Source organism: Mesoplodon bidens, assembly GCF_964165515.1.
Source record: "Mesoplodon bidens genome assembly, chromosome: 10".
In the NCBI taxonomy this organism is placed as follows: domain Eukaryota; kingdom Metazoa; phylum Chordata; class Mammalia; order Artiodactyla; family Ziphiidae; genus Mesoplodon; species Mesoplodon bidens.
The window spans coordinates 31,414,972-31,440,029 of NC_138172.1; the positions used below are offsets into that span (position 1 = coordinate 31,414,972).

Below are 25,058 nucleotides of genomic sequence, written 5' to 3' on the forward strand. Positions count from 1 at the left end.
AACAATCTTAAATGTGCGTGCACCAAATACCAGAGCTGCAAAATATGTGAAGCAAAAACTGATAGAACTGGAAGAAAAAATAAATGAATCCATGATTACAGTTGGAGACTTCAACACCCCTCTCTCAGCAATTGATAGAACAACTGAAGAGAAAACCAGTAAGGATATAGACAAATTCAACAATACCATTATTGATGAAAAATTAATCAATAAGATTCATAATCTTACTGAATATTAATTAATAATTAATAACCAATTAATCTAAGAAAGAAATGAAAACTTTTATTCGAGCCAACCAGGAGACAGTCTTTCAGAAAGCTCTGAGGACTGTTCTGCCTGTTAGAGGTCAAAGCACAGTTATATAAGTTTTTAAGACAAACGGTTATACATCAAATGGCATATCAACAGTTTACACAATCCAGATCTGCACGTACAAAGCAAGTCGTGGGTCATGGTGACCCTTTACGAGATTAAGAAGGAATGTTATCTCCTAAGGAAGTCTAGTTAATGCAGCCACACAATACATACTAAAGGGGAGGGAGGAAGCCTCAATGGGCTGAGAAAAATTTTATGTTCGAATTTTTCTTGTCTTGCCATAAAATATGTATTTTATTTCATTACCATCAACCAACAGATTAATCAGCATTTATAGAACACTCTATCCAACAATAGCACTCCATCCAATAATATTCTGCTATTCAAGAGGATATACAGATGGCATATAAGCACAGGAAAAGATATTCAACATTACTAGTCATCAAGCAAATGTAAATTAAGACCACAATGAGATATCACTATATCTCTATGAGAATGGCTGAAACAAAAAATAATGATAACACCAAATGCAGGCTAGGATAACAGAGAAACTGGATCACTCATAAATTAATGGTGGGAATTTTAAATGGTACAGACACTCTGGAACACAGTTTGGCAGTTTCTTAAAAAACTAAAACATGCAACTATCATATGACCCAGCAACTGCACTCCTGGACATTTATTCCAGAGAAACAATAACTTATGTCCATACAATAACTCACACATGAAAGTTCACAGCAGCTTTATTGGTAATAGCCCAAAAGTAGAAACAAGCCAGATGTCCTTAAGCAGGTAAATGGTCAAACTTTGCTACATCCACACCAGGGAATATGACTCAGCAACAAAAAGGAATAAACTATTGATACATGCAACAAATTGGATGAATCTCCAGAGAATTATGCTGAGTGAAAAAGCCAATACCAAAAGATTATAAACTACATGTCTCCATTTCTACAACATCCATGAAATGACAAAATTATAGATATGGAGAACAGCCTAGTGGTTGCCAAGAGTTAAGGCTGGGGTAGGAGGGTGTGGGTGGAAGGGAAACTAGTGTGGCTATAGAAGGGCAAATGAAGTGCTATGGTTTGAAGCTCTCTGTCCCCCCAAAATTCATGTGTTGAAATACTAACCCCCAAAGATGATGGTATTAGGAGGTGGGACCTTTGGGAGGTACTTAGGTCATGAGAGTGAAGCCCTCATGAATGGGATTAGTGCCTTATAAAACAGGCTTCAGGGCTTCCCTGGTGGCGCAGTGGTTGAGAGTCCGCCTGCCAATGCAAGGGACACGGGTTCGTGCCCCGGTCTGGGAAGATCCCACATGCTGCGGAGCGGCTAGGCCCGTGAGCCATGGCCGCTGAGCCTGAGCGTCCAGAGCCTGTGCTCCGCAACAGGAGAGGCCACAACAGTGAGAGGCCCACGTACTGCAAAAAAAAAAAAAAAAAAAAAAAGGAGGTTTCAGAGGGGCCCTTGCCTCTTCCACCATGTGAGGATAGTCTGAGACGGTGCTACTAGCTATGAACCCGGAGGAGGACCATCACCAGAAGGCAACCATGCTGGCACCTTAGTCTTGGACTTCCAGCCTCTAGAACTATGAGAAATAAATTTCTGTTGTGTATAGTCCACTCGGTTTATGGCATTTGGTTATAGAAGCCTGAATGGACTAAGACATGAGGGATGTCTGAACCAATGGAAATGTTCTTGATTAGGTATCTTGATTACATCAATGTTAATGTCTTGGTCGTGATACCGTACCAAGTTTTTCAAGATACTACCAATGAAAAAACTGGATAATGAATACATGGGATCTCTCTGCAATGCTTTTTATAACTGTATGAGAATCTACAATTATCTCAAATAAAAAATTTTAACCTTAGGCATTCAAAACTAGTATGGTAGAGTCAGAAGACTAAGATCCATGATTTTTACCACTCAAAGTTTGCATTTTATATGCATAGTCAACTAGAAAAGGCCATGGTTAAGAAAACAAGTAAAAAGGTAGAATAGATAAGCAGTGATGGCATTTTCCAAAGAAACCAAATCTAGTGACCCCCTAAGCTGCCTGATCATTGAAATCTTCCTGCTCCTGGAGAGGGAAGACAAGAGAGGGTGTTAAAAATACACATTCATAGGCCTTGCACCGGACTTGCTGAATCAGAACTCCTAGGATAGAAACCAGGAATTAGAAGTTTTAATAGCCTCCCCAGGTAATTCTTACTAATCAAATAAGAAGGAAACAGAGACCTCGTCCAGCCTTCTGCTTATACACACAGGGAGTTATGATGAAGGCACAGATGAAATCATATAAAAAACATTAACTTGTTTTCCTCAAATGCTCAGAATTCTTTTAACATCTTTGGATGGTATGATTCAGGTATTACTCATAGTCACTACTCAACAAGTGCTTATCAACACAGTACTCAACAAATCCTTTCTACTGAATTAATTCTGATTTAAATAGGTTATTTAGAAAATAAAGCCAAATAAGCATTGTTAACTTGGTAACTGAATTTTAAAATAGATCTTATTTTCACTACCATTCATTTCCATTCTGTTTATTTATTTATTTTTTTTTTACTTATTCTTTTTTTTTGTTTTTTTTGTTTGTTTGTTTGTTTTTGCGGTATGCGGGCCTCTCACCGCTGTGGCCCCTCCTGCTGCAGAGCACAGGCTCCGGACGCGCAGGCCCGGCGGCCACGGCTCACGGGCCAAGCCGCTCTGCGGCATGCGGGATCTTCCCAGACCGGGGCACGAACCCGTGTCCCCTGCATCGGCAGGCGGACTCTCAACCACTGCGCCACCAGGGAAGCCCTTTACTTATTCTTAATAAATTTATTTAGTTATTTATTTTTATTTTGGGCTGTGTTGGGTCTTCGTTGCTGCGCACTGGCTCTAGGCACGCAGACTTCAGTAGTTGTGGCACGCGGGCTCAGTAATTGTGGCTCACGGGCTCTAGAGCGCCGGCTCTGTAGCTGTGGTGCACGGGCTTAGTTGCTCCGCCACATGTGGGATCTTCCCAGGCCAGGGCTCGAACCCGTTTCCCTTGCATTGGCAGGCGGATTCTTAACCACTGCACCATCAGGGAAGCCCCCTCCATTCTGTTTAGTTTGCAAAGGTTGATAAAGTCCATATACGCAGGAATTTCTCCTGCTCTGGACTATGTTAAGAACAGTACATTCAACAATATCCACTCAATTTACGAGTGAATCAACTATGTACCTGGCACCCTGCTTAGCTGGTTTCATGTGGGGTTATAAAATAAATATTTCAAAATTAACTTGTGTACTACGGCAAATCTCTTAAGCAATATGCCAGTGCAATTATTTCTGAATACACAAAGATAAAACACTAAAAATATCTGATATTCTTGTATTTGGGGATCAGTCCATTAGCTTTGAAATTTTCTTCTTTTCTCAGGGTTGTCTTACTGGCAAATTGTCTGGGCTTTTACATTCTTATAGTAGAGCTAAAATCAGCACATATAATTGAGTACTTCCAAACAACTACACATAGACAAGCTGATGTCGAAGTCAGGGAGGAACTGTTACTTCTCAAAAATCACTTCAAGCATCCATTGCTTCACTATGATTTATAAGAGGAATAATATTAATTTTTAAAATTCCAGTTCAATGTTGAGCACTTGGTAGGTGCTAACACTGCTGTCCTGCTTTATATACTTTGGGTTTAAAGCTTAGACCTGTGTTTTACAAAGATGTTGCAGCCAACTGTAAACATCAATTAAGCACCTATCATGTTCCAATCCCTGTGCTTTGTTCATGCTGGGGGTATAATTCTAAACAGGAAAGGTACAGTCTGACTCCATTCCTTCCCTCTGTATATGCACAGTTTAGGGAGTTGGGGTTTTTTACCTTGGCTATAATACGGCACACAATAATGTTGGGGAAAAGCATTTGGCAAAAGGGAAGCAGTAACTACAAGACGGTGCCTGGGTCCTGATTTCAGACTATGATATCCCAAACTGACATCCTAATTAATGTTTCTGCCGAGACACTCTTTATGTTTATATCAGTGTTTCTCCAAAGAGGGTGGTTCTGCCCCAGAGGAGACCTGGCAATGTCTGGAGACATCTTTGGTTGTCACAGGATGAGGGAGTGCTATGTGCATCTGATAGCTAGAGGTCAGAGATGCTGATAAACACCTACGATGCACAGGACAGCCTTACAAGGAAGGACTACCTGGCCCCAAACGTCAACAGTGCTGAGGCTGAGAAACCCAACTCCAGGTGCATCGAGTAAAACAGGTCATTCCAGTCTATGGAGGCTGGGGATGCAGGGTGGTGGAGGGGTTACTTCTGTCATCATCTGCCCCCGGCTGCAGCCTACTGGTACTCCACACACCACACCGGTGAGAATATGTGCACGCCCACCTAGAGGGCTCGCTTAATTACTGGTGGCCTCAAAAACCCCATTGTGTTTCTTCTGTAAAGACACATTGAGACACGTTAAGGCTCCAGTGTTGCCCTCAGGTCCCATCTGCCGGGTGGTTGCAGATACAGAAAGACAATGGGAAATAGGTACGGTGATTTTGCTCAGAAATACTTTCATTCCACTTGAATGGAGCAAGCTCATCCCTAACTACAAAACATTTTCATTTTTTTCGTTTGCTTGATACCACCACCCAGCCTGACCAAAAGTAAATACTTTCACCTCAAATCTCCAATTTGTCAACTAAACATAGTACAGCTGTTCTACTGCTTGCAACCAGGCTGAAGCTGATTAAAGCAGAAAGAGGAGTACCCTGGAGACCAGCAGAAACGCGACATTTGAAGTCAGGCTTCCACCTCCAGAGTCGGAGTCACCAGCCCAGAATCCTCCGGTGAATCATTCCCATCTTTGCCACCCTCTCTGATGTGGAACAGAACCTGCAGTCTATGTAAGAGACAATAAACCACCAGGCATAGAAGGGAGAGCTAGGAGCCCTGTAGGGCGGCTCTGCGTCACACAGACCTATGCCGGCTGCCCATCCCTGCCATCTGCTGCCACGTGCCCAAAGGGCCTTCTTCCCACTCCTCTTCACGACACCACACCCTATCTTGGCGGAGCAGGGTGGGCATTTTCGGCAAGTCAGGGTGGTTGGGACCGAAGTTGTTCAAAGTGGAAAGGCACTGGGACCATGCGATTTCTGACTTAAGTAAAGGAAGAGAAGAGAGAATTAACGTAAAATAAGCACTGATCTTGTGCCAGGAACTTTCCTAGGCCCCTTAACACTTCTCATCCAATCCTCACAGCTGCCTGGAGGGTAGATCTCAGCAAAATTAAGTGAGCTGTCCAGGGTTGCACAGCTAGGAAGCAGCTGACTGGGAACCGGAACCCCAGTCACTGATTCCTAGGACCCTCCAACCTGCCAGACATGGCTGGCAACCCCCAGGGACCTGGGGACGCCCTAAGCCTGGCTCCTTCTGAAGCCCTGAAAGATGGGGGTCCTCACCAGTCTGGGGAACTCAGGTGGACTCATCCTGAGGGTGCAGGGGTAGGGACTGTCATTTCCACAACTGTTGATTAATGCTTCCAGTGCAGGCCATTTCCCCAGTAAGCATCCTCACTGACATTTTGTATCTTCCGAGTTTCTGAAAAGATACTTAAGATTTCACTGCACTGTAGCTGGCAGGCATTCAAAGATGCCTCAGTGTGATCAGATTTTAGGAAAACTTATTTTGAGTCTTTCTGGCCCCAAATTACTTTAGTGAGGGCACAAACACAGACCTCTTGGAAAGAAATGTGTAAAAGAAGCTAAAGCCAAAACTTAAGCCAACCTCCAAACCCACCTAACCCACGGCATTCTTCTCTCTTCCCTTTTGGCACAGCTATCAGATTTACTGAGACTCAGAGTACGGAGAGACGGGGCAGCTGTCTGGAGGTATTTTACCTGTCAGCATTCCCACATCTCTACCTCTAAAGCAGAGGGTTTCAACCCTCCTACATTCTAGAATTACCCAGAGAACTTTAAAAAAACAAACAAAAAAACAACAACCATGCTTTGACCCTACCTGCCAGAGATTCTGATTTAACTTGTCTGGGCTGAGGCACAGGCATTAGTAGGTCTTAAAAGTTCCCCAGGTGATTCTAATGTGCTGCCAGAGGCAAGAATCACGGTTCTAAAACCTCTTAAATAGGAAGCAGCTTCACACTACAAAAAGAAACACCCTGTCCTGAGAGGAAGGAAACCAGTGAACCAAGCACCCACCACAACTCACAGCATCATCTCCGCCTACCCTCAGCCCTCCTGGCCTCTTCGTAGGCACTCTCCTTTCTTCTTCGGTGTAGGAGGTACCTAGCCTGAGCCCTCTAGGGTTTCCCGAATGGTCCCACGGTGGTGGACCCACTCACAAGATCCGCCAACGTCACCTTCTGGTGAACAAGGAAGAACAATAACTCTCATTTGCAGCCAGGGAGGGGCACTGAGTCTCTGAAAGCATAGATGCCTTGACTGGAGAGCAGTGGCTCTGGGATAGGAGGCCAGATCTGTGTGTCTCCAGCGCCCACGAGCCACACCACTCCCAGTTCGCTGCCAGACCTGCATCCTCCTGGCACTTTCCCTTCATAGGGAGGCCCGCAGAGAAGGCTGAGCACAAGTGACCTTGCCAGACACCCAACACTATGCTACTTCCCCACGCAGGAAACTTCTAGGGCTCCCACTGGCCACGGGATAAAACCCAAGCTCCTTAGCTTAGCTTCCATGCTCATCCATCGCCTGCCTGAACTGTCCAAACCCTTTCTTTCTTCTTAATCCCTCCTCTACCAAGTCAGACCCTGCGTACCCTCAACACCCCTCACTTACTCCTCTCCCTTTGCTTTCCTACCTAATCAAAACCTGGGAAGGTCAGCTTTTTAACCATGTTACGGCTATCTTTGTCCCATGTCTGCCTATGTTTGAGGGGTGGGGTGGGGGCCGGGTTTCCTCTCCAACTGAACTAAGTTCTTCAAGGGCTAGAACACACATTTCTTCATATTCCAAATTGCCCAGCACAAGGTCAAGCCAACGGGCAGAAGTGCAGCAAATGTTCGGTGATGGGTATTTGTTAACTGACCGCCTGCATCTTCGGGAAGGAGGCAGCATGTTGCTCTCTTCATGTGCACCTATATGCAGGTAAGGTCTAACAGCACTCTCCAGAAAATCCCCACGGGTCTCCCACGCCCTCAGATTTTATAAAATCAATATTCAAACCCACGGTACCACACGGCACAAGAGCTGCGGCCTCTGGGCAGTGGGTGGCACCACCCTGCTGGACAGCAAGCTTTCTGAGGAAATTCTCATGGTTGCAGGACTTCTGCTCAGCCCACTGGCCACCTGCCTGGCTGCTTACAATCCTTAATATTCCACTTAGAATTAATGATTACTCCTTGCTCTGCTGAATATTCATTACTTATTGTTGTTTCATCCACAGATTTTCAGGGATGGAACATGCCTTTGCTTTATTTTAATTGCTGTGCAAGTCAATAATGTACAAAACCTGCCCCCAAATGAATGAAAGCGTTAAGGGTTTTAAAAGGCATCTGAAGAATCACCACTATCTTAACCTGAGTTTTGGCAACTCAGGTTAAGTTTTTTATTTATTTATTTTTAATTTTGGCTGTGTTGGATCTTTGTTTCTGTGCGAGGGCTTTCTCCAGTTGCGGCAAGCAGGGGCCACTCTTCATCGCGGTGCGCAGCCTCTCTTATTGCAGAGTGCAGAGCTCCAGACACGCAGGCTCAGTAGTTGTGGCTCACGGGCCTAGGTGCTCCGCAGCATGTGGGATCCTCCCACACCAGGGCTCAAACCCATGTCCCCTGCATTGGCAGGTAGATTCTAAAACACTGCGCCACCAGGGAAGCCCTCAGGTTAAGTTTTGAGTGAAGCCAAGTGTATCTCCTTTTCAACCAAGTGAGATAAATTTCATTTAAAACCTAACTGACTGAATCACAGAACCCTGTGCTTTACCATTATGCAAAACAAATTCTCTAGTTTCCACTCTGCGTTCACAGAAGGGGCAAGGAACACATCACAAACATGCTCTGATCCCCACAGTGAGATTCAGCGGCTGTATTGCGCATGTCTCCTTCTCCAGGCCTTTTGAAGTCTACGCTCTCCTCTGTGGGACGGTCTCCTGCCCTGCCAGGGGAGCTGGCCTCCACTCTGACTTCAAAGACAGCCAGTGTTCCAGCCAGAAGAAATACTGCAAAGCAGCACTCCAAAATCCTTTGACCTGAGACACGACTACGGAATGGATGCGGCATTTTAAACAGCAGTTTCTGTAGCATTCTATAGTACAGAGACCCCTAAATGATGCCAAAGCAATTACATAATTTGCTAAGATGGGAACCCATGAATTCCATCTTACGTCAAAGCAAAGAAAATAAACCCTGGAAAATCTGAGGCTCAATTAAATAGTAATTAAAAATGAAATACAACCTTCGCTTGTTCAATAATCCTCACGTCTTGGGCCGACGCCCTGAAAGGGCAGAAACAGACACAGTGAACATAATCTCAGAGAACCACACCCGACATATTTAACTGGCTAGAAAAGACAAATACATAAACTCTCATCTGGCTGGCAATCAGGACTTTTATGTGGGTTCTGGTATCTAAGGCGGCCAACTCTTCATCCTAACACCCTGAGCTGGTTCCAACCTAAGTACCCGCCAGGACTGACGTGCTCCTCTTCCTTGGGCTAATTCTCTATCTACCCCCGTTTGCCGCTGCCCGGGGACAGGCCACCCAGAGTCCTTTTGGAGCCCGCAACAGGAGCTGGCCACTACGTGGAGATCGGCTACGATGTGTGCCCCTTCCCCGCGTCACAACCACAAGGCCCCAGGGAAAGGGCAACGGCTCTCTGCCACTTACTAGTTTTGTGACCTAATTCCTCTGAGCCTCAGTTTACTCATCTGCAAAACCATACCTTTCCAACAGGGTTGTGGCAAGTATTAGGCAGGGTCGTGTACTCAAAACTTCCAGCACAAAGGCTAGCTTTGTAACTTAGTTTTCTTTTCTGCCAAGAAAATAGTGAAGGCAAGGCGTCTGCAGGTGAATCAGCACACACAAGCCAGCAGCACCAAGAGCACCGAGGAGAAAGAAGCAGCAGCCGTTTTCTCTGAACACGGGAAACAATGTTATCAGTCTCTGATTGCTAACAAGGAGTACCATCCTTCCAGCCTCTATGGTCTCAGCTTCTATGCCCAGTTTTAAAGGGGGCTAATTGAAAAGCCTCTCCTGCTAAGATAACTTGGATATCAGCAATAAGAGGATTGGACAAGCTATTTATGGTTTATCTACATAGTGGAAGAATACACAAGCCTTTAAAAGGATGTATTGGGACCTCCCTGGAGGTCCAATGGTTAAGACTTCACCTTCCGGTGCAGGGGATGAGGGTTCAAATCCTGACTGGGGAGCTAAGATCCCACATGCCTCACGATTCGCGTGACCAAAAAACCAAAACAAAAGCAATATTGTAACAAATTCAATGAAGACTTTAAAGGGACTTCCCTGGTGGCACAGTGGATGAGACTCCACGCTCCCAATGCAGGGGGCCTGGGTTCGATCCCTGGTCAGGCAGCTGGATCCCACATGCATGCTGGGGCTGGGGGTTTGCATGCCACAACTAAGGGGCCAGCCTGCCACAACTAAGACCTGGAGCAGCCAAATAGATAAATAAATCTTAAAAAAAAAAAAAATGGTCCACATCAAAAAAAAATCTTAAAAAAAAGGATGTATTAAAATGATTTTTCAATACATGGGAAAAGGTATATATTATAATGTTAACTACTAAAAAAGGATTAAAAATTCTGTGATAACATTGATCGCAAGAGGGAACTACACCAAATGTTAACAGTTGTTGTCTCCGGAGGTGAAATTACATGTGACTTAAGTTCTCTTAGCTATGGTTTTCTATTTTTCACTTTATCCTCAATGAGCATATATTACATTTGCAATCAGGAAAAACAATTTTTTAAGAAGTTCCTTGGTTTGTCACACATGTAGTTTAAAACATGCTACTTTAAAATAAGGAATCCCCAGACTTCCCTAGCAGAACAGTGATTAAGAATCCACCTGCCAATACAGGGGTCACAGGTTCGAGCCCTGGTCTGGGAAGATCCCACATGCCGCAGAGCAACTAAGCCCATGCACCACAACTACTGAGCCTGCGTGCCACAACTACTGAGGCCTGTGCACCTAGAGACCATGCTCCACAACAAGAGAAGCCACCGCAATGAGAAGCCCACGCGCCGCAATGAAGAGTAGCCCCGCTCACCGCCACTAGAGAAAGCCCGCGCACAGCAACAAACACCCAACACAGCCATAAATAAATAAATAAATAAATAAATAAAATTTTAATAAATAAAATAAGGAATCCTGAGTGATAAGGATTGAAATTATCTGAGCTTAGATAAGAGCACAGTATGTTAATGATAAATGCAAGCTAGCATCTTTTTTCCTTTGGCAAGGGATCTTTTGGTCATTTTACAACTCATCAACACTTTTACTGTGCTGGGAAGACTGGAAAAACAGAAGATGAAAGTCAAATAAACGAACTCTTCTACCTGTATCAGGGATGCTAAAGCATTTGGTGGGAAAAAAGCTTGAAACTATAAGTTGAAGTCAAGCTAGGCGAGTCCCTACTGGTTTCAGTAATTTATAGTAGAACTGGCCACCATCTCTAAGGAAAATGGAGGGCTGACTACACATAAATCTATTCTACCTGGCCTAAAATTGTCACTGTGCTCTTTCCTGAGACACGAGTTCCAGTTCATAACTAACTACATACGTGACTATTCACACCATGCTGCCATTTATCTCTTCAGAGCTGAAGGTAATAATTGCTGTTTATGGAGCACTTACTCTATACCTTCTGTTCCTCAGCTTATTCCATCTCCCAGCAATGCGTGGAGGTAGATATCACTATTCCTCTTTTATAAGAATCCCAAGGCTCAGAGAGGGCAGATGCCCTGAACAAGGACACTTAGCTAGTAAGTGCTGAGAACAGACTCCACCCCAGGCCTGACTGACCCAGGGGCAGAGCAGTTCCTCGGTTCTATGGCCTTGGGCAGAACGCTTTCTCACCATCTACCCTCTCATTCTGAGGAACTGAGGTTGGCTGAACAGGCAGAACCAGTCCATCAAGTCAGGAAGAGGCTGGGAGAGAGTGGAGGCAAAGTAAGGAGAACCCAAGCCTGGGTGATCTGAGTTAATACAGCTGTGGGGCTCGCACAGAGCCTCCCAGCCCAGTCTCCTGACTTCAGTGCCCTGCACTTTGCAACCTAACCTCCTACTACACGTACACAGACTGTTGTCTACGTACATCTGGGCTGGATGTTACCTGGGCACTGCACAGAGACCGTGTACAAATAAGAAAACTATTTTAAACAAGCCCCACTATGAACACTAGGCAGGTTCTGAAGCAGAAAGAAGCATTTTTATATGAACATGCCTCAAGTGGACACAGATTTACAGAGTACCCAGCAATCTGAATGGCAGTTGCACCAAAACAGAACAGGGTCTTTGACTAGGCCGTTCTGTTTCTACACTACGCTCCTATTAAACTCGAACAACAGCTGCACCGTAAGTGAACCTCTTTCCTGTGCTTTACTATTAAAAACCATGGCAGCTCTGGATCTCAATGGTCACAAAGCCCTGCTGGATGCAGACCGAAAGGTTCTACTCTCTAGCTCAGCCTTCCCCAATCAGGTCAGCGGTTTGAAGAAAATAATGACCTAAGACTGTGAGGTCCAATATGGCAGCCACTATGCACATGTGGCCTGTGTGACTTAGGAACTGAATTCTAAATTTTATCAAATTTAAGTAGTCCAGGGCCTCCCTGGTGGCGCAGTGGTTGAGAGTCCGCCTGCGGATGCAGGGGATACGGGTTCGTGCCCCGGTCTGGGAGGATCCCATATGCCGCGGAGCGGCTGGGCCCGTGAGCCATGGCCGCTGGGCCTGCGCGTCCGGAGCCTGTGCTCCGCAACGGGAGAGGCCACGACAGTGAGAGGCCCGCATACCGCAAAAAGAAAAAAAAAAAAATTTAAGTAGTCCAGTGGCTACAGTACCATTATAGACTACTTATTTGCAGATATAAACAGATATTTATGAAAATGTAAGCATACTAAGCATAGTGTTAAAACTTGCTTTTTTCCCACTTAATATAATGTGAATTTTTTCCATTTTAGTAACTGTGCCTCTGGATATTTTTATGCTACATCTACATCTGTGTTGTCCAGTATAGTAGCCACAAGCAGTGTGTGGCTGTTGAGCACCTGAAATGAGGCTAATCCTGAAAGATACACACCAGATTTCAAAAGCTTCATATGACAAAGAGAATGTAAAATGCATTAATAATTTTTATATTGATTATATATAATCAATGACAGTATTTCAGATATAGTGGGTTAAGTAGGCTATATTATTTACATTAATTCCACCTGTTTCTCTATACATTTTTAATGTGGGCTACTAGAAAATTTTAATTTACACACATGGTTTGCATTACACTTCCATTGGACAGCACTGCCCTAAGGCCTCCACTATATGTAATGAATTAACTCCACTCCTAGCAGCCAGAATGGAAGAACAAGAAAATAGTCACCCAACTCAGTATCTGGTTCTGCGGCTCAGGGAAGGACCGCTAACTTGTCCTTGGCTAGGCCTAGGCTTTATGGAGCCATCATACTGGTGTGGCCGTAATAAAAGATCAGGTCGGCTATGGCTCCCGACTGGTATCTCTTTCATTCAAAGTCCACTAGCATCATACAAACCTTCATTCTGCTGCCGCCAGTCCTATGGCCTGGAGCAAGTTACGTACCCTCTTTGCACTTTACTTTCTTCCAACTGAAAAATGGGAATAATAACAAACTCAATTCAGAGTGGTTATGAGAATCAAATGAGAATCTAGAAAAGTCTGGCAATTTCTTATAAAGTTAAATATTCACTTAGCATATGACTAAGCAATTCCATTCCTAGATATTTACTCAGGAGAAATGAAAGTATATCTACACAAAGACCTGTATGTTCACAGCAGCTCTATTCATAATCAGCCCCAACCTGGAAACAACCCAAGTCTTCCAGCTGGTGAATGGATAACAAACTGTAGTACATTCATACAGTAGAATGCTACTCAGCAATAAAAAGAAACATGCAACAGCATGGAGGAAGCTCAAAGCTTTATGCTAAGTGAAAGAAGCCAGACACAAAAGACTATATCCTACAAGATTCCATTTATATATGACATTCTAGAAAAGGTGAAACAATAGTAACAGAAAGCAGATCAGTAGTTGCCAGGAATCAGAGGGAAAGTACTGACTGCAAAGAGGACCAAGGAGATATTTGGAGTGATGAAAACGTTACACAGTGGTTACATTTACATTTGTCAAAACTTATCAAATAAGTAATGTAAAGCACTTAGCACAGGGAAGGGTATATAATAAGTGCTTAAACAATGTTAGCTGTAATCATGACAAGTATTGTCTAAAACCAAACTTAGACTCACGATCTTCCTGGGAAGACCAGGTACCCCTTGCTTACCTTGTACTACTTTTCTAATCATTTCTAGTGCCCCTTTTTCCCTCCCGGCCCCTACCTAGCAGACTTTTCCTCTGATGTGTTCCTCCTTCTCTTTCTACCTTCTCTCCCTTCTGCCACTGACCTGAGATGTGGCCTTTCTAACTGCACTGCTTCGTTATCACCCTGGACTCTCTTCTCCCCTTCCCTCACCCTTTTTACTGAACCTCGAACACCACCAGCAAACTAAGCGTCCTAAAATACCACTTTCTGCCACATATATGCTCAAGCCCCCTCACTGCCGTTCAGATCCCTTAGCCTGGCATCCAAGGGGCCCTACAATTGGCTCTAGTCTCCCTTTTCCATCTTTTTTTTTTTTTTGCTGTGTTGAGTCTTCGTTGCTGCGTACGGGTTTTCTCTAGTCGTGGCGAGCAGAGGCTACTTTTCGTTGCGGTGCGCGGGCTTCTCATCGCAGCGGTTTTTCTTGATGCGGAGCATGGGCTCTAGGTGCAGGCTCAGTAGTTGTGGCACATGGGCTTAGTTCCTCCAGGGCATGTGGAATCTTCCTGGACCAGGGCTCGAACCCACGTCCCCTGCATTGGCAGGCACATTCCCAACCATTGCGCCACCAGGGAAGTCCCCCTTTTCCATCTTTTACTCCACACCAGAATCCTCCACAGTAAATCCTTGTGGGATGAATGAACAAATGAAGGCAGGGACCAAGTCTATCTTGCTTAGACCTACATCCCAAGTGCCTAGGATAGTGCCAGGAACACAGGGGCATACTCACAGCAGTATCAGCTGAATGAACTAATGACCTCCTGCAGCCTGAAAATGCATCCTGACCTCAGAGAACATAGCTGCTCATTCTTTAGTTTTTTTAAACTGAGATGCTTATGGTGGATTAGTAAGAGTTTGGAACAAGATGAACAGCTAGGGGCTCTGGAAAGTGTTGCAGTATTTATGTGTTAAAGGCTATAAGTCTTCTGCTTCTATTTCTACTTAAAAAAAAAATCTGTCAATAAATAATTATTTAAATATTTTTTTCCTTTAACTCAAAACAGGCAAAGAGCCTCCAAGTGTGCATGCAAGAAGTATGGGAGGCACCAGAGATCAGATGAGGGTGTTCATCGTTTAGTTGGTTTACCATGGTTTCGACCATTACATAGCTTTTAAAATTATTTTGTTCTTAGTCATATATGTTTTCATTTACACCCATAATGGACCATGACTAAAGGCAGGCTTAAGGAATGCCAATGGCAAAATATGAGTTAGTAAGAAATTAGTGAGAAATAGAGGAAGTGTGAATCATCATAAAAATGGTTATTCTGCAAATTGTCTGAAAAAGCTCTTTATCGGTGCCTTAAGTTGTATTCACCTTATCACAATTCTTACTGTCTGTAAGATTTCAGAAACCAATATAATTCTGATCCCAAACATTAATATAATTTTCAAAAATGTGCTAATCTGAATAAAATATTTTTTAAATTTAAAATCACTTCCAGAGGAGGTTTTCACAATTCATTATTACTATGAAAATAGTTTGCAGGGCTTCCCTGGTGGCGCAGTGGTTGAGAGTCCGCCTGCCGATGCAGGGCACACGGGTTCGTGCCCCGGTCCAGGAAGATCCCACATGCCGCGGAGTGGCTGGGCCCGTGAGCCATGGCTGCTGAGCCTGCGCGTCCAGAGCCTGTACTCCGCAATGGGAGAGGCCACAAAAGTGAGAGGCCCGTGTACCGAAAAAAAAAAAAAAAGAGTTTGCAAGTTAAAAAAGGCCTGGGGTGGGCTTCCCTAGTGGCGCAGTGGTTGAGAGTCCGCCTGCCGATGCAGGGGACATGGGTTCGTGCCCCGGTCCGGGAGGATCCCACATGCCGTGGAGCGGCTGGGCCCGTGAACCATGGCCGCTGAGCCTGCGCGTCCGGAGCCTGTGCTCCGCAACGGGAGAGGCCACAACAGTGAGAGGCCCGCGTACCGCAAAAAAAAAAAAAAAAAAAAAGGCCTGGGGAGGGATTTCCCTGGTGGCGCAGTGGATAAGACTCCACACTCCCAATGCAGGGGACCCGGGTTTGATCCCTGGTCAGGGAACTAGATCCCAAATGCGTGCCACAACTAAGAGTTCGCATGCCGCAACTAAGGAGCTGGCAATCCACAACTAAGGAGCCCGCCTGCTGCAACTAAGGAGCCTGCCTGCCACAACCAAATAAATAAATAAATAAATAAATCAGTTAAAAAGGCCTGGGGACAACAGAAACTAACACAGCACTGTGAAGCAATTATACTCCAATAAAGATGTATTTTTTAAAAAAAGGCCTGGGGAGTGCTGATTTAGAACAAGTTCTCTGAAAGGCTCTGTTAAGCTTTTCCTAGTTCCCCCAGGAGGACCTGGGTGGAGCCACGCCCACTTTGCCCTCCCTGCTCCAGGGCAGACTGGCACCTTCTTTCTTTTTTTTTTAATTTTATTGAAGTATAGTTGATTTACAATGTTGTGTTAATTTCCGCTGTACAGCAAAGTGACTCAGTCATACACATATATATTCTTTTTCTTATTCTTTTCCATATTCTTTTCCATTATGGTTTATCACAAGATATTGAACATAGTTCCCTGTGCTATACAGTAGGACTTTGTTGTTTATCCATCCTATATATAATAGTTTACATCTACTAATCCCAAAGTCCCAATCCTCTCAGACTGGCACTTTCAATACCTTACTTCTTCTTTGGTTTAGAGGTCTGCCACCTCTACCAGGATATAAGCTCCTTATTTCATTCATCTTTTTACTTTAATACACAGCACAGTGCTGGCACGCAGAAGACTCTTCATAAATGCTCATTAATGTTCCCAACATCTTAGAGGCTTTCTGACACAGCAGAAACTGTGTGCTTCATTCATAGAGCAGACTGCATCCAAGCCCAGGATATGCACCCACAGCCTAACTGCACTCCTCTTAGGGGAAAGGAAGACAGCTGGGCCACATAGAATATAAATGAATTTCTCAGGAAGCAGTGTTCTAAAAGATGGCAGCTGTCCCCTACCCCCACAAATGTCAATTAGCATGGTCACTTGTCAGAGGAAGTGGCAGGAAAAAGAACAACGCAGAGGGCGATTTTATTTTTCACTCCGCTGCCAGAGGTCAAGTGGTGCGAACTGACGTTGGGATTCCTTTGGCGATGAATAAAAGCTGGGATGTGAGGAGATGAAATGGGCATTGGCCAGGGGTCTCCTCCCTTCAGGCCTGGCCTCCGGGAGCTCCTCTGCCAGGCCCGCAGCTGAGCCCGTGACCTGCCCACTTGCCTCTTCCACCCCTTCTGCCACCTTTGAACACCAACAGCCAGCTCTGCTGCCAGGCAGGCCTGGTGAGGAGACCCTGTGCTATATCTAAGAGCCTGGCTGTCACAGCGTGTCCCTCCAGGGTAAAAGGGGAAAACAAGGAGGGGTGACAGGGCAGTGGGAGTGTTCTTTGAGATGTCACTGGGTTTTTTGCTATTTGTTAGCAGTCACAGTTGACAGTGAGACAAACTTTTAAATAAATAATTTTCCTTTTTCCATTCAACACCTAAAAAGTACTAGTGCCTAAAAAGTTACTAGTGCTCTAGAAAATACAGAGGTAATAAACTACAACAAAAACAGTGAGATCTGTGTGCTGAGCTCTGTTCAGAAAGAGCCCCGTGTGTCTGAGCTCAGTTAATCCTCACAGCAGCCCTAGCATCCTCTTACTATCCCTACTTCACAAATGAAGAAACTGAGGCTGGAGAGATTAAGCAAGATCATTAAGGCACTGCCCCCTCCTCAAGTTATTTACAGTTTCACGTGTGTTGGAAAGGGAGGGTATAAATAGAAAACAGGGAATAAGAAATAATCAGTGTGTAAAATGCTTGCAACTTTCGGACAAATAAAACTGAATGGGAATTTCAGAGGAAGGAAATCACACTCAGCTTGATAGGTAAGACAGTAGGTAGCAGTCCACAGGAAGGGTTTCCTGAGCTGCGCCTTGAATAAATGCATTCATTCAACAAACTCACGCATTCAACAATATTTACTGAATGCTTACTATCTATGTGGCAGGAACATGGTTTGAAACTGAATCAAAATAGCAATAATAGACATGAAAGGCTGGATTTCAGATTAAAAAAAAAAAACACCTCAAAGAGAAAGGCATTCACATGGGCAGAACAAGAGGTCCATGTGGCCCTTTCCATCTAAGGACTGGGAAGGGTCAGAGGTGTGCCCTCCAAGCACAGACCCACTTCTCCACCCTCAAAAGCCTGAGAGCGCCAAGAGCAGGGCCTCTCCCCACTGCATCCCTAGAGCTGACCACACTGCCCGGAAAGAACCGGAGCTCGAGAAGGACCCATGGGACAAATGAGCGCAAGGCTGCTATTGAGTGTGGTTATCTACCTGGTCACGGGCAGAGATGCCCAGAGCATGACAATGGGCCCCCAAACACTCCCTGTGCTCTGCTGGGTCAGTGGGTGCCATCGCACTGGCCAGACCCTTACCCTAACATTAGAGGTCTGATGTGAGCAGGCCCGCCTCGGGCTTCATTCCCCTCTGCTTCTGCAAAGAGCAAAGCCTGCAGGACTGAAGTCCCTGCCCAGAAATCACTTGTCCCCTGGGGCAGGGCAGGCTCAAAGGAAGGATGGATGAACAACACTCCTTCCCTTTCACATCTCCAGGTGGTCCTCAGACATTTTTTGATTCAGGACTGTCCCATAGCAATCCTCCATTCATTCCCTCCTCCCAGCACCCCAAAAAAGTCTCAGCTGAATTAATGAGGAGAAATGGCCTGTTTCTGACGAGCCATGTCAAAGAAATGTGGGCAGCCTTGTTTGGATATCATAAACAGAAGTGCTGTGATAAGAGGCAGATCCAAGGCCCGGGCTTTCCAGCACAGCGCCCTTTGCCCTTCCCCTGTGCACTCTGTCTACTAAGTCACCTGGCATGCACACCTACATGCCCCAGGCAGGCTGTGACTGACAGCAACTCTTCACACTAACAGGACATAATTCATCTACTGTTCTAGATACAGCTGACCCTTGAACAACAGGGGTTTGAACTGTGCAGGTCCACTTACACGGGAATTTTTTTCAGTAAATGTGTACTGTGGTACTACACCACCCGTGGTTGGTTGAGTCCCCCAATACAGAGGGCTGGCTATAAAGTCGCATGCAGATTTTCCACCGCAAGGAGGGCTGGTGCCCTAACCCCCTGTGTAGTTCAAGGGTCAACTGCAGTGGGTTTTCTTAAAGTAGGCTGTATGTAGGAATTCCCTGGCAGTCCAATGGTTAGGACTCCAAGCTTTCACTGCCAAGGGCACGGGTTCCCTGGCCAGGGAACTAAGATCCCACAAGCCGTGGGGCGTGGCAAAAAAAAAAAGTAAGGGTATATGTGGTAGTGCAGTACATTTTTTAAGATGCACATCTCTCACCAATCGAAATAAGTAACTCTCCAAGTTTACAGTTTTCAAGATTTTTCCAGTGATTCCAGCCTGAAGATCCACAGCCCAAGAGCAGGCTTCAGGTCAGTGAGGTTCTGAGAGGTCATATAAACGTGTGTATGACTGTTTATGGAGAATTTGTCCCTCTGATGAGATCCTTAAATGAGCTGGACCCAAAGAGCTAAAGGACTCAGAATATATCCCGAAGTTAGCATCCTGCAATGTTATAAAACTTTCCAGGGTGAGGGTTAAGGGGTTGGGGGCTTCTTTTCAGGGTAACAAAAATGTTCTAAAATTGAGTATGGCGACAGATATACAATTCTGTGAATATACTAAAAGCCATTGAGTTGTATACCATAAATGGGTAAACTGTATGGTATGTGAATTATATAAAGCTGTTACACAAACAACTTTCCAGGAAGACTCCTGTTACTCTGCAATGGATTCCCCAAGCTAACATTATGTTAATAAATACCTGTTAGCCACCAAAATGTAACTACTGGATTATTTGAAGACAACGATGACAACAGAATTCCCTTTTGCTTTCAACTGTACTCTTTTAGTAAGCAGGAAGAAACGTGATATCTTGATGTTTAGCTAGAAATGGCCAAATTTACCTCAAATTTGGTGGTCAGAAAGTCAGCCAGAGACAAAATGGCCAACCTGCATAGACTCTTCCCCCTGCTGAGGTCGGAGTATTTACCCAAGGTGAAGTACTTGTTCCTTAGCCCTGAGTCAAAAGTTTCAAAATGAAGAAACGGGGCCCCCATCATCACCTCTGAAGAAGAGGCACACCTTAACTTCCCCAAACCATGTGCATGTCACCCATGAAAGAAGTCACGGACAAGGATGACTTCCAGGCTCAGGGGAGAACAACGGGAAAAGCCTTATCGCTCTCCCTCCACAACGCCCCGCACACTTAAGCACTTATGAATTCTAAAACAACGTCTGGGTCCAGCTCTGCCCTTTTCAGGGTGGGACTGAAAGGAGCTTCATTTCATGTGAAGCTGCCCGGAAACTGCTAGCACTACCTGCCTGCAGTGGAGAACAGAGGGTTTGTTTAACTTGCCCCAAATGAACCCATTTAGGCATCCAATCAACAACCTGTATTTTGAACAATCTCAAGATCACAACCCACATGGAAGCTGTGTACACATGGGTGGCTGTTTCCACTATTCCCCTGGGGGAGCAAAGCAAATTATCTTTTCACATAAAATAAACCTTAGCCCCAGAATCCTGCATTTCCTTCTAGTAACTACAGCCAGTTTCTTATTTGTATTCCCACAACAAGAAACCTTTCTAGTGGGATACTCCTCGAAAGAGGTGATGTAGGAGAATTGAGTCCTCAGCCCCTAAATCAAGCTGCGAAAAAATTGACTTCTTCAATAGGAAGAGAATGAAGAAGAGACTGACTCTACAAATTAACGAATTACCAGTCTCTAAGCTTCCAACTCAGTTTTCCAACTGTACCCATCATGGGTTTCAAGGACAAGCGGAGAAAAATATATAACCAAGTGGAAGACCAGCGATTAGATTCCCAGAAAATCACTACTGTTATCTTCTTACAATGTGTGCAAGTGCTGCAAGTTAACTATCATACTGTCTCTACTTGTCTAGGCACACATCTTCAAAAAAACTTTCAAAATATTCAGTATAAATTGGAATTTGAAAGAAATCTCCAAATAGCATCTCCAAAGGAAGCCGAGATGGATTCTGATATTGAGCACTGGATTGCCTTAAAATCTCAGGATCTCTAAGGCAACGACGTCTTCTGTGTTGGCATCCCATTTGAACAGGTATTCTAGTGATACATGAATAGAGTTTAAAAGACTATTAAAAAAGGTCACTGATGAAGAGGCTGAAGCTCATTAAACCAAGCCACAAAAGGAACTTTAAAGTATCTGTGTTATGACAGGTAAAGATTCTGGTTGACTTGTATACACCTTGGAAGACAGAAGATCTCAGGATCCCATAGAACAAAGCTCCATGAAAGCAGAAGCGGTTGAGTTCACCACCAGATCTCCAGCTTGTGCCTGGCACCCAACTAGGTGCTCAGTACATTTCTGTTGAAGGAATGAGTATTGTTGAATAAACAAACTGCAGGAATGCAGTTTCCAAAATCAAAGGTTCAAGGTGAGATCCATTTTCAGTAGAGATCTTAACATGAAATATTATCTTTTCCACAGACTTTTAAAATACTCTGTTATGCCTCAAATACTACTGAAATTATCTTTTGTTTCTCAAGAACAAAATGCACCAAACACAGAATCAATGGGCCCTGATTCAGATGAACCTCTGAGAACCTTTTTCCTTCCTAAAAAGGAGGAAATGGAGATTAAGAGCTATGGCACTACAGCACAGTCACCAACAAAAACCAGATATGCATATTTGATAACAACCTTCTCCAAAACTGGCAGCCTCCTCTGGTTTCTGTTTCAGCTAAGCAAGCATTTTTCTTCAGTCTACTGACTTTAAAAGTTTTCCCTTTCGTTTACTCAAGAACTTACATATTTCCTTGTCTTCATTCTTAATGCTCCCAAAGTTTCCCACAATTTACCTGTGCGACTTTTTACCAGAATCCCTTTTGTCAGGAAAATCCTTCCCTTTCCACCCTCCGACTCCCCTTGCTGAAACCATCCCTAAATACTGTCCTTTCTTATTTTATGGAAGCTTCATTTCCTTGCAGCAGAGGCCTGGTCTATTTCCTGAAGCTAAATTATTTGGGCTCCATAAAAGTGAAAATAAAATCATTCAAACCACATTCAGGCACAGAATCACCTACCAACCTGCACCTTCCGCCAGTTGCTTATCCCAATATGTCTTTCTGGTGGTGACCTTGTGTTCCTTTCATCCTTCTGGCATCTGTATTTTCCAATCCACAGAATTTTCCCCTCCCAAGTCCATAAATCCTAAATCATAGGTAACAAAAAATTTCCTGCTATAAATCCTGTTTCCCAAGACTAAACAACCTTGATAAATGAAAGCAACCACGGACAGAAATGAGCTTACTTGCAATAAAAAAGCATTAATGTGTTTAATCCTTTGCATATATGGCGCCATAAAGTGAATAGATGGAAGAAAGAAGGAATGCACTTTACAAATACTTCATAAAGATTATTTCATGTGATCTTTGTAACAACTGTGGAAGACAGGCAGGGCAGGCATTTATTACCCCCATTTACAGATGACGAAACTAAACATCAAAAAAGGTTAAGTGACTTGCCCAATCAATGATATCACATGACTAGCATCAGCCCAAACCCATATTAAGGTCCTGCCTCTTCCAACCCAAAGGATGTCCACTATGTACCCTCTCTGCAGGTTTCTGTCCTTCAGTCAAGGAGCAACTTCCTAGAGATTCGGCATTTGAAAGGGAGGACGGTCCTCTGACTTTGGGGATACCATCTCCCTTCAGCTAACAAGCCAGAAAGCCATCTTCAACCTTGCCAACAGAAAACAATGCCTTTTTCTTCTTAGACCACTCTTAACAACTACTTCTTTCCAAAACAATTTCCAACAGTTCCTGTACTAAAGGGACTTACTCTTAAGGCACTAATAGTCCAAAAAGTTTGCATCACATATCATTTTCTCAATAAAGTTCAGGGCTGATGCAATACTTTTCACTCTTAGATTTTACAGCTAAAATGACAAGAACACAAAACAGTCAAAAATTATGCGAGACAATGGCTGCATTTTTTTTACTCCACCACAACTACCTCTATGTGTCTCCTGTGAGTCACTGTCTGTGTTCAGTCATCACTATAGGAACTGCCATTCTCTACCCTAAATTATTCTACTTTATTTCTTAAAGAAAATCTCTGCAATAAAAATGGAATCCTACTACATCTTTCACCACCTTGCTGCAGCACTCACCCCTTAACGCAGAACCTCAGATGTCATATTGCTCCAATTTTTATCACTACCATTTTACACAAACAGAAAAAAAGATGAAGTAAGGTTATAATTCATTTATTTATTCATTCAACAAACACATGAAATCCTATCAGACGCCAGGAACTGGGACCCAAAAATGAACACAAAAGTGTCCCTCCTCTCACAGCCTGGTAGAGACTAAACTAAAGAAGTAAATACAGAATAAACTGATCAAGGTTAAGGTGGAGGTGAGCACATGGCTTGGGGCAGTGGCCATCATGAAATGCTTTCTGGAAGAAGTGGTTTGTGAGCATTTACAAGCACCTCTCTCTGGACTTTCAGTACCAAATAAGCCTAAAAGACTCAACCCCACTCCTTGGTAATATTTACTGGTCAATAGTCAAGTAAAAAAATCTAATTAAATAACAGAATTTATTCTTGACTCCCAGCCCTAAATTTCAACCCTTAACCCCTCCCTATTCCCTTAGGCACAGAGGCATTAACAAATTCTGTCCTATATGGTGCCTTCTCACAAGTCTGTAGAATTAAAGATATGCACAACGAAAGAAAATGTACTTTAAAAATGTATGATCATTTTCCTAACTGGAAATGAACACTTTGAACAATCCAAGCCCTACAAAGCATGGCTGTCGGAAGAGGAAACTGAGGTTAAAAAAAGTCCCACTTTAATACAACAGAATAAAAGGTCTCTTTGAAGTCGCCAGAACAGCTTGAGCAAAAAGAGAAACAGAAGGCTATTGTGGGGCTTTAGCCTCCAGATGATGAACCCCAAACGCCCTGCAATGGTAAACAAACAAGCCTCTGAGCCAGAATCTGATTTGGGAACCTAACAAAACATTACAATTTAAGGAATCTCTCTCTCCCCATTCATTATTTCCCAAACAAAGTCCCACTGGCTGGCAGCTCCTTTTTTTTTTTTTTGCTGGTTTGTGGGTTTACTGCTTGTAAATTATATTGTGCTTTTCAAAAAAAGGTACAGGTAAATGAAAACAACCACGGTTTTAAAGAGCCATAAAAGACACTATATGTAACAGAAATCAACTCTGCCTGTGTTTACTATGAGGACCTATTACTCCTTTATGCTACTCCAGTGGATTTTAAACTCAAATGACTGCTACCACTGCCTGCTAAAGAGCAAGTTAGAGGAGGGAAGGAGCAATTTCAAACACCTGCCTCAGCAGGGGCCCAGATTGCCTCCCTCACCATCTCCCCGTGCCTCGGTCAAACAGCTGACCTGGAAATGGGGCTGCAGACCCCGGCCACTGCTATCCCAACAAGTGGGCTCTAAAGTCACACACTTCCATTTGGCCCGGCACACCCCCATCCCCACCACTGAGATCACCAGCCTAAAGGAGGGAAACTCAGCGGCCCCAAAGAGGAGGAGATGGCTGGCGGAGGGCAGAAATGGGTAAGAGGGTCTTGAGTGGTCACTTTACTCCGCCGGCCCGACGTGGGCCTGGGAATCCAACACCTCCCCCAACTCGGAGTCCCTTTCCAGGGCACCGACGAGCCCCTCCCACTCCTTGGCCCAAGGGGCTGCGGTTCCCACCCTCGACCCCTCCGGACTTCAGCGACCGCTTGGGCCCCGGGGACCCTGGCCCAGGAACGACGCCATGCCAGAGCCGTCTCGGCCTGGGCCGCCGACTCCTGCCCCGGGCCCCACCCGGCCGCCCGCAACCCTCTCAGGGCCCGGGGCCGCCCCGCGCCGCCAGCCCGCCCGCCCGGTGGGCCGCGCACCGTGTGGGACTGCAGGCTCTGGCTCGCCTCGATGGCTGCTGTCAGCGGCACCGTGTCGTCCAGCAGGACCTTGCCGGCCGGCGGCTTCTCCATGAAGGCCATCCTGGAACGCCCGTCCACCACCGCCTCGGGACCAGGGGCAGGAACCAGAGGCGCCGACTCCCGTCGCCCGCCGGGATCCGCCGCCGCCG

At 44.8% G+C, this 25,058-nt stretch overlaps 1 protein-coding gene across 4 annotated transcripts in view; it reads right to left on the reverse strand.

Annotated features, from left to right (window-relative positions):
• The window catches only part of PXK (PX domain containing serine/threonine kinase like), a 77,267-nt gene extending 52,209 nt beyond the window's left edge, over positions 1-25,058 (reverse strand). For all 4 annotated transcript variants that reach the window (XM_081246934.1, XM_081246936.1, XM_081246933.1 and 1 more), the window contains exon 1: positions 24,868-25,058. In XM_081246934.1, the coding sequence (XP_081103060.1) occupies positions 24,868-24,969 (102 nt within the window). In that variant the 5' untranslated portion in view covers positions 24,970-25,058. The remainder of the gene's footprint in view (positions 1-24,867) is intronic.